The following is a 12,293-nucleotide window of genomic DNA, read 5'->3' as shown; positions in this document are numbered from 1 at the left end:
AACTTTATAAATCTCAATAATCAACATCTATGATGGATTTTTTTTGTTGTCAATTTAACAATAAAATTTGTTCTCTCCGAGACCATTGTTCGTTTCTCATCTGAAAAGATTTTAAAATACTTTGTACTGAGATGAACAAACCCTATTTTTGTATAATTGCCAATCAGTTGTTTTATTTTATTTGGTAAAATTAATCCTTTTGTTGTAATCATTTTGGAGAACGGCAATTGATTATTGTGATTATGTCAATTTATTCCTGAAAGAATGCACATATAAATATATATGTATTAAATCCAGATAATATATATATATATATATGTAAAAATAGTTCTTTCAGCATTTAAAGCTCTTTTATATTATTATTCTATAGATATAAAAGTTAAATGAAAGTGATAGCTTTCATTTCTCTTTTTCTTTCGTGTGAAAACAGAAGTAAAAATTATAGCAAACGAGCCCTTAAAATCACAAAAAGATGGGCAAATTGTCCATTCTAAAATTATAACTTCTTTCACACACACATATATATATATATTCCCTCACATAAAAACAATCCCTTAGCTGAAACCGGTAAAATATTATATTTGTTAAGCTAACGAATTATCGGATTCGAATCACTAAAGAGTTATCAAATTGAATGTTTCAATTCATATCAGATTTAGTTCATATTCAAATCAAATCGGATCGAATTCGAATTCAACTTTAGATTAAAATCATATTCATTAACATGTATAATTATATTGTTAGATAGAGTAGAGAATTGTTAATATATATATATAATGAATATAATAAAAAATAATTAATATAAATATATATATATATATATATATATAATTTTATTCGAATGGATAATTATCGAGAATTACCTACTCCGTATATATATATATATATATATATATATGATGAGGGTAACGAATTGTGGATCGGATCAGATGAACCTTACCTAGCCCGCCCGCCCACCCACCGATTTGATATTAGAGGGGCAAATGATAAAAGGACAAAAAAGGGAACGCCAGTGGCAGTCAAGGTAATGACCATTTCTTCGCACGTATGCAAAACGCGTGTGGTAGAGTGTCCCCAACCCCTATAAAACACGAGTGCCAAATGCTCTTCTATCACCAACCAAACAACTCTAGAACAATTTTCCAACACTCCAAACCCGTTTCTCAACTCGATTCGTCGCCGGGACTGATCCTAACCCCACAACTATTACTATACAATGGATCTCCGACGACGATCGATGAAACCCACTAACCAATTCACTTCACCCACGATTCTCAAACCCAAGTACTCAACCAAAGCCGCCGCCGTCGATCTGGTTGACGCCGTCGATTCGCAGAAATCGTCCGAGGCCCTGTCCCTCCCTCTCTACATCAGCAATGGTGCTTTCTTCACCCTCTTCTTCTCCGTCGTCTACTACCTCCTTACCCGGTGGCGCGAGAAGATCCGCAACTCCACCCCTCTCCATGTTGTGACACTCTCCGAGATGGTCGCCGTCGTGACCCTCTTCGCCTCCTTCGTCTACCTTCTCGGTTTCTTCGGTATCAGCTTCGTCCACACCTTCACAAACCGCTCTTCCCTTGACGACGACGAAGAAGAAGAAGAGGTCGACGAGGTCGTGAGTTGCTGCCCAGTTCCACCCTCGATTGCTTCCCCAAAACCGAAGAAAATCGTCGATGAAACCCCAATTTCTACACCCTCATCAGAGGAAGACGAAGAGATCATCAATTCGGTTGTCTCCGGCAAAACCCCCTCATACGCCCTCGAAACCAAGCTCGGTGATTGCCTCCGAGCGGCTGCGATTAGGCGCGAGGCATTGCAGAGAATGACTGGAAAGTCGCTTTCTGGGCTGCCATTGAATGGGTTCAATTACGATTCGATTTTGGGGCAGTGTTGCGAGATGCCAATTGGGTATGTTCAGATTCCGGTGGGTATTGCCGGTCCTCTGTTGCTCGACGGCAGAGAATTCTCTGTTCCGATGGCGACCACAGAAGGGTGTCTGGTGGCGAGCACCAACAGGGGTTGTAAGGCGATTTACGTCTCCGGTGGAGCGACGAGCGTGTTGTTGAAAGACGGAATGACCAGAGCTCCGGTTGTCAGGTTCGGTACCGCCAAGAGAGCTGCTGAACTGAAATTCTACTTGGAGGACCCACTCAATTTCGAAACTTTCGCCGTTGCTTTCAACAGGTTTGTTTGAATCAATACTTAATACTCTCTATTCTATATTGAATTTTGTCAAGTGTTTGATATATATATATATTTTTCATTCTGAGTTCTGATTTTGATCATTTTTGCAACTTTCTTCCATGGCAGATCGAGCCGATTTGGGAGACTCCAGAGCATCAAATGTGCTATCGCCGGGAAGAATCTTTATATTAGGTTTTGTTGCAGTACTGGTGATGCAATGGGCATGAACATGGTGTCCAAGGGTGTACAAAATGTTTTGGATTTCCTTCAAAGTGACTTCCCTGACATGGATGTTATGGGCATTTCAGGTAACTAACTATTCTCTATTATGAATTGCATCACAATATTTCTATATCAAACTGTGAAATTTATCAATTTGCTATGTTTCAAAATTGTCCAGGAAACTATTGTTCAGATAAAAAGCCTGCTGCAGTGAATTGGATTGAAGGACGTGGCAAGTCGGTTGTTTGTGAGGCTATTATCAAGGAGGAAGTGGTGAAGAAGGTCCTTAAGACCGAAGTTGCTGCGTTGGTGGAGCTTAACATGCTCAAGAACCTTACTGGTTCAGCTATGGCTGGAGCTCTGGGTGGGTTCAATGCCCATGCCAGCAATATTGTGTCTGCAGTCTTCTTGGCCACTGGCCAAGACCCGGCACAGAACATTGAGAGTTCCCACTGTATCACCATGATGGAAGCTGTAAATGGTGGAAAGGACCTTCACGTCTCCGTGACAATGCCTTCTATTGAGGTAATTGATCACACCTTACGTTGTCAATGTTTTCATATCATCGGTCATTGTCTGGTGCAATACTAAAGACTGGGATGTGAATCTGAACTTAGCTAGAATCATTTTATCTTAACCATTTATAGAATAAATATTAGTACTTGGTTTGCAGATTGTTAAAGGGTATTGCAGATAAATTATTAGATTCTCATATTTGGTTGTTTATATCTATGTGCAGGTAGGAACTGTTGGAGGTGGTACCCAACTTGCATCTCAGTCAGCATGTCTGAACCTTCTTGGGGTGAAGGGTGCAAGCAAAGAATTACCAGGATCGAATGCAAGGCAGTTGGCACAAATCGTAGCTGGTTCTGTTCTTGCTGGGGAGCTCTCCCTCATGTCTGCCATCTCGTCGGGACAGCTTGTCAATAGCCACATGAAGTACAATAGATCAAACAAAGATGTTACCAAAGCTTCATCATAAATGAGCAGAAGGGTTACCCACAGTCAAAGGCCCCAAAATGGTGTAAAAATCAAATGTCAACTAGTCATGGAGGGAGAAGATTGTTAAAGTGGGGGAAAATAAACAAATAATCTAACCCAAATATAGCTCAAACAGTTTCTTTATGTATTCTTTTCTTTCTTTTTTCTTTTCTGTAACCAGTGTAAGCAATAGAAATTGTGTATAATGAGGGTGCTGAAGTGCCCAGTGTTGAAGTTTATTCTTACTTTTTTTTTTTTTTTTTTCCTTCTCCTAAAGATTGCATCCACTGCAAGTGTAGTGTTTATCTTGTATCATCTACTTACAATCAATCAAGATTTCTTTCAGTTCTTAAAAAGTTGTGAGTTTTTGCTCCAAAACCCCGTTAAACATTTATGAATGATGGGAGGAAATATAAAGACTTGGTTTTATTAGTGATTTCACGATTGCTTGTAAAAAAAATTATATGACCATGGATTTTGATGGTTTGCATTTTCTGAGATCAGAATCCACGTCAGAACTAAAATGATTTTCATTTTTTTTCTTCAAAATTTGGTCTCTCAAGTCAGTTCCACAAGGTAATGGAAAACAATTTCTCTTTTATTTTCTTTCCCTTTTTCCCTTCCATTTTCCAATTTTCAGATGAAGCCTTGGGTACAAATCAGGTATGGTGCCATTTTATCATGTACCGTGTCTTGTAAGCGTCCAAGATGAAGCAAGCGAGTGAAAATTAAATCCTCACGAGATGAGATGGGATCTATGTATTAAATTTAAGTGCTTAAGCCATCTCTCTGTGTTTCTGAGCTGGTTGATGGAAGTTTCATTGTCCAACCTGTACCAAGCCAGCCTAATAATGATGGAGAGAGAGAGAGAGAGAGAGAAGTCTTGTGGTATGATATAAAATTAATATTAGAATTACGCCTATATCCCATTTAATGCTGATCTAATTTTTCATTTGAAGTATTTTGTAGTTTTAAATTGTAAATTTAATATTAAGGTCTATAGTTGCAAATTGCAAGTGTTTGTACCATTTAAAATTATGTTCAAAGGAAAAGATTTATTATGCTTTCGCTCCCACTAAAGTCGTGTCCATGGAACTCTAATGCTGTGTTTGGTAGGAAAAAAGGAGGAGGTGTGGGAAGAAAATAGGAAGGAATAAACAAATTTTTTTTATTTGGTAAAGATGATACAAGAAAAGAAGGGAGAATAGGAAGCATGACTCATCCTTCCTCCTCTACAAATTTTCATCCGTCAAAAAGTTAGCGGAAGAAAGAAAAGAAGATAAGTGGACTATTATAAAAATTTTAAATTAAATATTACCATAAAATATACAATTTTTAAATTACAATATTATCCTTTATACTCCCTCCGTCCCATAAAAAGTGTCACTTTTAGTAAACCGTGACTCTCACAAATTGAACTGACACGGTTTTCGAAACATGACACTATTTTTGGCACGAAAGTAGTAAATTACAATATTATAAATTTTATTAGATAAAATGGTAAAAACAATTTAAACTTTCTCTTTCATTATCTCTTAACGAAGATGGTAAATTATGAGTTTATTCTCTTCTCTTCTATCTAACCGAACAAAAAGAAGGATATACGCTGCGTGATAAAGGCTTCTTGCTGAGCGATGTGCTCCACTTTTGATATTTCCCCGACTAATTCGGTTCTATCTAACCGAACAAAAAGAAGGATATACTTTGCTGTCAGTGGTTTTTGGTCGGGCCCGAGGGAGGAACTAGTAATGGGCTAACCCATCCTATAACCCAGGTGCAATTGAAAAAAATATATATTAGTATTATTGTTCTTATAAGCCCATGTACTACTATTCCTCTTTTTATCAGCCCAGCCCAATCCATAGTATTTCTATAAATAAAAGGAGTTATAAAATTTACAAAGGTTGAGCCTTAAATATGAGCAAACTCACGAACCATGAACAGGCCCAATCACAAAATAAACCATAATAAGAAAACATAACAGAGCCCAGCCCAATAAATTAAACACATTGTTAGTCTAAGAAGACCTAAACTCTTCGTGTAAGGCACTAAGACATTGGTGGATGAATATCATAGATTATTATTGTTTATCCAGTGAAATATTGAATTTTATTTTTGTTTAAAAAAAAAAAAAATGGTTTTGTTGATGACTTGATGATTTCTTGTTAAATTTAATAATTTACTATATAATAGATTAAAAACTAGTCAGGGTAGAGCACATAAGTCTTACTTTCTAATGTGAATTTATTGATAAGGGATATATATATCTTGCATTCTTGTTGGCGTTTATTTTATTATTTGTATAGCAGACTTTAGTAAATTCTTGACTGTGAAAATACGTTAGAGTTTGGAAGTGTAAATGTGTTAGAAGGTTGTAAATTATTGGGTTTAATTGAATGACTGATTGCATGAGAATTCTGTATTTAGAACATGGATGACACACTAAGCAATTATTGATTTAATTATTTTTAGCTCCCTTACTTTGCAATCCTAGTTCTGCCCCTGGTTAGGCCACTTCTTCATCTTGAGTAAGGGGCATATTCATCTTTCTTAATGAACTCATTAAATGAAGAATGATGTCTCGTCCATCCCTTCTCTCCCTTTCATCCAATATTTTTCTTTTCTATCAAATAGAGCATAAGGTATCAAGAATACACTATTTATAGTCAATGAAAATACTACTTGTTATTTTCTATTATTAAAGAAAATGGGACTCTCGAAAATAGAAGACACTAAGATCTAAAATGACTTGATAATCAATAGCACGATTAGTTCCCTTAAATTTTCATCTTTTTACAAATCACCACTTAAATACTAATAATTTACTGAGAAACCTCCCTTGAACTTTTGAAAAAAATTGCAAATACCCCATACATATATTTTAAAGGCTCGCGAACATTTAACACTCTCAGTAGTATGCATGTAGCTCATCTAACTCCCTATAGGTTTTGAAAAGTCTCTAACCTTTATTGGAGGGGCAAATAAGGACCTCCCATTAACTGACCGTTAATGGGGTGATAAAAATATTAAAATGTCCTTCCTACAATTAAAAAAATAAAATAAAAATTTTGAAGAAAAACATGTTTGTTAATATTGTTTATGTTTTTTAAAATGGCCAAGAGGCCATTTCAAGGCCTCAGTTTGTCTCTTTATCTCACGGCATTCTCTCTCATTCTCTTCTCTCTTTTTCTTTTTCTTTTCAATCAAATTTCAAGCCTTAATATAGATTTGGTTGTTGTGAATTTGATAGTGTCACTTAAGGCAAAGTTAGAGAGTGCGTCGAGATCTTTGATTTGATCAGAGCCAAGTCTCGTTTGGCCAACCTTGGGATTTTCGAAATTAGGGCTTGGATTTGGAGATTTTAGGGCTTTCTTCAATTGGTTAAGGTAAGGGTCTCTAATCCACAATCTATTGGGTTTTGTGAGTCAATTCCTCTAAATTTGTGATTTTTTATACTTAATTTGTGAATATTCCATGCTTATTGTATTTAAATTGCTAGAAAGTACAATATGGTAGTATGTTGAATTGTGAATTATAAAAAGATCCTCTTTTTGACATGGCATTGGAAAGCATGAGGCATTCATGCATGTCATTGGGTATGGAATGGGAAAATTAGATTTGAAACGAAAAGTGAAAAGTTTTGATGAAAGGTTTTGAGAAAACCTGGTGCAACCTAGAGGGGATTAGGAAGACTGCTCTAGCGTGGTTGAGTTACCTAGGCCCCAAATGACGCCATGGAGTTGCCATGGATTAGGGACAGTTAGCCAATCTTTCTCTCGTGCCGCCATGGAGTTGCCATGGGACAGGTTTCAGTAACGGTTTGGAAATGATAACGGAAATGTTTTGAAAATGGGGAGCGACATTGCATCCCATTGCTTGGCATGGTTCATTACGACTTTGATCTGTGGTTGTTGATTTTGTTGCTAAGTTCTCCCCGGCATAGCATGACCTCGTTTCCCTTATTCCTATTCATTATTTGGATTCACAGGGTTACAAGAGGTGTGTCTTAGACACCACCTACTAAGCAATTTGCTCACCCCTTTATTATTAACATTTTCAGGGCTCGAGAAAGAAGTGGCGAATGACAACCCACCAAGCTTTAAAGGGGATAAAATTTCATTTTTGCTAACTTTAGTATCTTAATCCCATTTTTTTGTAAAGCCTTATCTTAAATATGTAACTGCTTTTGTAAAGCATGGCTATGTAATGTAATTGTACTCTCTTGATGTAATGTTTAGGTTTTTATTTTTATTTTTATATATATATGTGTTAGTGGAGGGACCCATAATTTTGTTTTAAAGTGGTCATTAAGACCACATTTGTGTTTTTGTTTTCTGCATCTCACTCTCTCTTTCCCAGCTGTCCGCTTCCACCTTCCTCTCTGTTTTCTTTTTTCTTTTTCCACTTCAAGGTTTCAATCCTTGATTGCTCCCTCATTTCTTTGTGTTTTTAAGTATCGTTTGAGGCAAAACAAAGCCCGCGACGAGCTCTACGCGCTCATACAAGCAATTTCAGTTTTTGGTCTTCCTAGGGGCTTCGAATTTAGAGACCCAATTTCTAGGGTTTTGCCTATTTTGAGGTAGGGGCATCTTAATCCACTCTAGTCTTGTTCTATTGTGAATTTTACCTCCATGTTGTATTAAATATGCTTAATTTAGAGTTAATTATATCTATGATGGTATTAATGATGTCTAGAGGGTTTTCACGATCTTGAATATGGTTGGTTCATGTGCAAATTATATTTAGTTGTTAATTTACTATGTTTACTATGTGATAGCATGCTGAAATTGATGTATGAGAGTATGCTTATTTAAATTGCGCCAAATTTCCCAATTCATGATGTTGAGCTCACATATATATATACATGCACATGCTTAAATGTATTTTGTTATATCTTAATGTGTTAATAATTACTTGGGAGATGTTGAACATGTTGAATGTTTAATTTTATGATGAAAAATTTTAAATACCATGACATTGAATGTATGGAACATATATACATGCACATACCATTGGGTTTGCATGAAATGGGAGAAATTGTTCTTGAAATAAATATGGGGAATTTCAGGGAAGTGTTTTTGATAAAATGGTTTTATGCAAAACCCGGTCGCTGCGGGGTTACCAACGGGCCGGAGGTTAATATAGTCTAGAGGGGACTAGGGAGTCGCCCTAGCGTGGTTGAGCTAGCTGGGCCCCATAATGACGCCGCGGGGTTACCAAAGGTCAGGGACACTAGCCAATCCTCCTTTCGTGTCGCGGCGGGATTACCAAAGGGCGGGCTGTATTAACGTTTGAAAGTGATAATTTTGAGAATGAAAATGGGGAGTGTCATTGACATGCATTGCATTTCATGTCATTGCATTGCATTGTTTATACTTGGAATTGACTTGTATGTTGTATTTGATCCCCTACGTTGTATGATCCCTATCTCCCATTGGCCTATGCTTTGCTTGAATTCACAAAGACACAAGATTTGTGTCTTAAGTGTCACCTACTGAGCATATAGCTCACCCTACTATTTATACATTTTTTTTCAGGTCTTGGAAAAGAACCGGTGAACGACAACCCACCTCAAGCCTGAGCGATACTAGAAGCTCCCTTTTGTGTCTTTTGTATATTTCTCATTATTTTTGCAAAGCACTAAAAGTATAAAGGTATATATGTATATTTTGCAAAACTTTGTCATGTAACCTTGTTGATGAATGGGAAGGATAATTTTAGTTAAAGTAATTATCGGTGTTATTTGATTATGTATGATCATATACTGTTGCCGTGAATTCGGAATTTGAGACATGATAGGTTAAAAATGAATTTAAACAGGGTATGGTAGGCCTATTTTTAGGGGAGGTTATGCCGAATTTTTTGTAAAATTTTTGGCATCAGCTAGGGTCGTTACAAAATTTGGTATCAGAGCAAAGGTTCGAAAACCTTTAAAACGACGGGTAGAGGCCTATATAGAGTCGCATGGAATGTTGTTTGTGTTGCTTACTTGACTACTTGCTACGTGGTATCTTATTTAAATGAGCATGCTTAACTGCCTATGTGCTTACTTGCTTACTTGTTTATGTTAAAATGTTTCTTGCATAGTCTTGCATGCTAAGTGTTGTACGGTATTAATTCTTGTTGAGTCGTCCACAGTGGACCTTAGTGTCACGTTTCTGAATCATTTTCTTGTTTTATAGCACGATGTCACGGCGTGAGGAACCTAGAGAAGTTGGCCCTAGACCAACAAGGGGTGATGTTGGTGAGAGCTCTAGCTCCAATCCGGCGGAGCCAGTTGATGAGAACATGCTTCTTAGGGACTTGATTCCCCCAAGAGCTGTTCCCCCAAGAAGAGAGAATGTTGAAACACCCGTACCCGTAGAAGTGGGTGAAGGTTCTGTGGCACTGGAGTTTAATCGTTTGTTGCAAAATGTCGTGAGGGCAACGATTGTTGCTCAGCCGCAGTTGGTACCACAACCTATAGTTCGAGTTGAGGAGACTCCAGCTCAGAAGCGTCTCAAGATCATTAAGGGGTTTTCTCAGTTGATGCCAGTAATGTTTGAGGGCAGTGCGGATCCAATGGTAGCCGACAACTACATGGATCAAGTCGAAACTCAGTTGACCTCAATGGATGTGACAGAGGATCATTTGAAGATCATCCTAGCAACTTACAAGTTTGCTATGGATGCCAAGGTTTGGTGGAAGTCGATCACCAACCAGTACAAGATTGAAGAGATGAGCTGGGACAGCTTCAAGGAACTGTTCTATGAAAAGTACTTTTCACTTTCCAAAAGATGGGAGTTACAAGACCAGTTTCATAATCTTATTCAAGGGAACATGTCAGTGGCGGAGTATGAGAACAAGTTCACCTCACTCTCCCGTTTTGCTCCAGAAGTGGTAAGAGATGAAACTAACAAGACTCAGAAGTTTGTCTCGGGTCTTAATGATCGAATGAGGCCGTTGATCACGGCACAGTTTATTAAGGTTTACTCTGAAACAGTGGAAAGGGCTTTGATGCTGGAGGCTGACAATAGAGAGAATGATGTAAGAAGAGAGCAATTGAAGCAAAAGAGGGGTGCAGGGCCATCCTCAGAGGGACCTTCTTGGAAAAGGAATAGGGGCAGTCCATCTCAGTTTCAGGGGCAACAGTCTACAAGATCTGCTCCTACCACTCCTATGCCAGCTGGATCTGACAGGAGTGCAGTTGTTTGTTATCAATGTTAGCAGCCCGGACATTACAAGTCCAGTTGTCCGATGAGATCGTCTTCAGTTTCGTCAGCTCCAAAGGCTTGTTATGGGTGTGGCCAGTAGGGTCACTTGATTCGTGATTGTCCGAGTCAGAGAGCAGGCACCATTAGTGGCAGAGGGTCACAGCAGAGGCCGTCACAATCGGCTACAGTTCAGTCAGGTTTCAGACCACCACCACCACAGCCTATTATGTCTTTACAGGGTTCACGATCAGTTATGAGGGATACTCCTACTATGTCAGTGCAGCAGTCAGGTGTTCAGGTTGGCAGTCCTCAGGCACAGGTACCACAGGGACGTGTTTTTGCACTGGCACATACCGATGCATCTTCTGGACCGTCAGTTCTTCGAGGTATATTTCCAGTGTTTGGTTGTTGGGTCCGTGTTTTGTTTGACTCTGGTGCATCTCATTCTTTCATTTCATCATCATTTGCACTTGCATCGGGGTTGGAGGTTAGTTTCATGGATCGGGCATTATGTGTTGATACGCCAGTTGGGGTTTCAGTGTCATTGAGCCGAGTTGTGCGGGATTGCTCCATTGTGATAGCCGGGCGAACCTTTGTGTTTGACCTTATTTTCCTGGAGATGACTAGCTTTGATGTCATTCTCGGGATGGATTGGTTGGCCTTCTTTCATGCCACGATCGATTGTTTCAAAGGGAGAATTACATTTTGCACTCCAGAAGGAGACTGTTTCTTTTTCGTGGGAGATCGGAGTGATTCCCACATTTCATCGTTTTATGGAGTTCGTGGACGAAGTCATGGTGATTATTTCTTAGCTAGTCTTCTAGCCGAAGAAGATGATGTCGTGGGAGAAGTTTATCCGGCGATTGTTTGTGACTTCTTGGATGTTTTTCCAGAAGATTTGACAGAGTTGCCTCCACACCGAAAAGTGGAGTTCACTATTGATTTAATGCATGGTACTACGCCGATTTCTATGGCACCGTATCGTATGGCACCAGTTGAATTGGAGGAATTAAAAAGACAGCTTGATGATTTGAGGATGAAAGGTTTCATCCGACCGAGTGTGTCACCATGGGGCGCACCGGTCTTGTTTGCTAAGAAGAAAGATGGTTCTTTGAGGTTGTGCATCGATTACCGGAAGTTGAATCATGCCACCATCAAGAACAAGTATCATTTGCCAAGGATAGATGATTTATTTGATCAGTTGAGGGGAGCCAGTTGTTTCTCGAAGATTGACTTGAGGTCTGGCTATTATCAGTTGCGGGTTAGGGATGAGGATATCCCGAAGACAGCATTCCGTACACGGTATGGACACTATGAGTTCCTTGTTATGCCTTTTGGCTTGACTAATGCTCCAGCGGCATTCATGGACTTGATGAACCGCGTCTTTCACGATTACTTGGACCAGTTTGTGGTAGTTTTCGTAGATGACATTCTTGTGTACTCACGGACTCGGGAAGATCACGAGCTCCATTTGAGTATTGTTTTACAGATTTTGCGGGAGCACCGATTGTATGCCAAATACGAGAAATGTGAGTTTTGGCTACAGGAGGTGAAGTTTTTGGGGCATGTTGTTTCAGAAGGTGGAGTATCAGTTGATCCATCAAAGGTTGAAGCAGTTTTGACTTGGGAGTGACCCAAGAATGTGTTTGAGATCCGCAGTTTTCTTGGTTTAGCGGGTTACTATCGGAGATTTGTGAAGGATTTCTCCCGTTT

At 38.8% G+C, this 12,293-nt stretch overlaps 1 protein-coding gene across 1 annotated transcript; it reads left to right on the top strand.

Moving 5' to 3' along the window:
- Nucleotides 1–1,104: 1,104 nt before the first annotated feature.
- On the top strand, nucleotides 1,105–3,743 carry LOC132293755 (3-hydroxy-3-methylglutaryl-coenzyme A reductase-like). Its single transcript, XM_059791365.1, has 4 exons — nucleotides 1,105–2,184; nucleotides 2,311–2,492; nucleotides 2,585–2,931; nucleotides 3,146–3,743. Exons 1-4 carry the CDS (start codon nucleotides 1,217–1,219, stop codon nucleotides 3,386–3,388), a joined length of 1,740 nt encoding a protein of 579 aa, XP_059647348.1. The 5' UTR covers nucleotides 1,105–1,216; the 3' UTR covers nucleotides 3,389–3,743.
- The last annotated feature ends 8,550 nt before the right edge of the window (nucleotides 3,744–12,293 follow it).

This window comes from Cornus florida, unplaced genomic scaffold (assembly GCF_030987335.1).
Source record: "Cornus florida cultivar Cherokee Brave unplaced genomic scaffold, ASM3098733v1 CherokeeBrave_3.0.0_Hap2_Chr02, whole genome shotgun sequence".
In the NCBI taxonomy this organism is placed as follows: domain Eukaryota; kingdom Viridiplantae; phylum Streptophyta; class Magnoliopsida; order Cornales; family Cornaceae; genus Cornus; species Cornus florida.
Note: the sequence above shows the minus strand (reverse complement) of the source record. Positions and strands in the feature narration are given on the sequence as shown.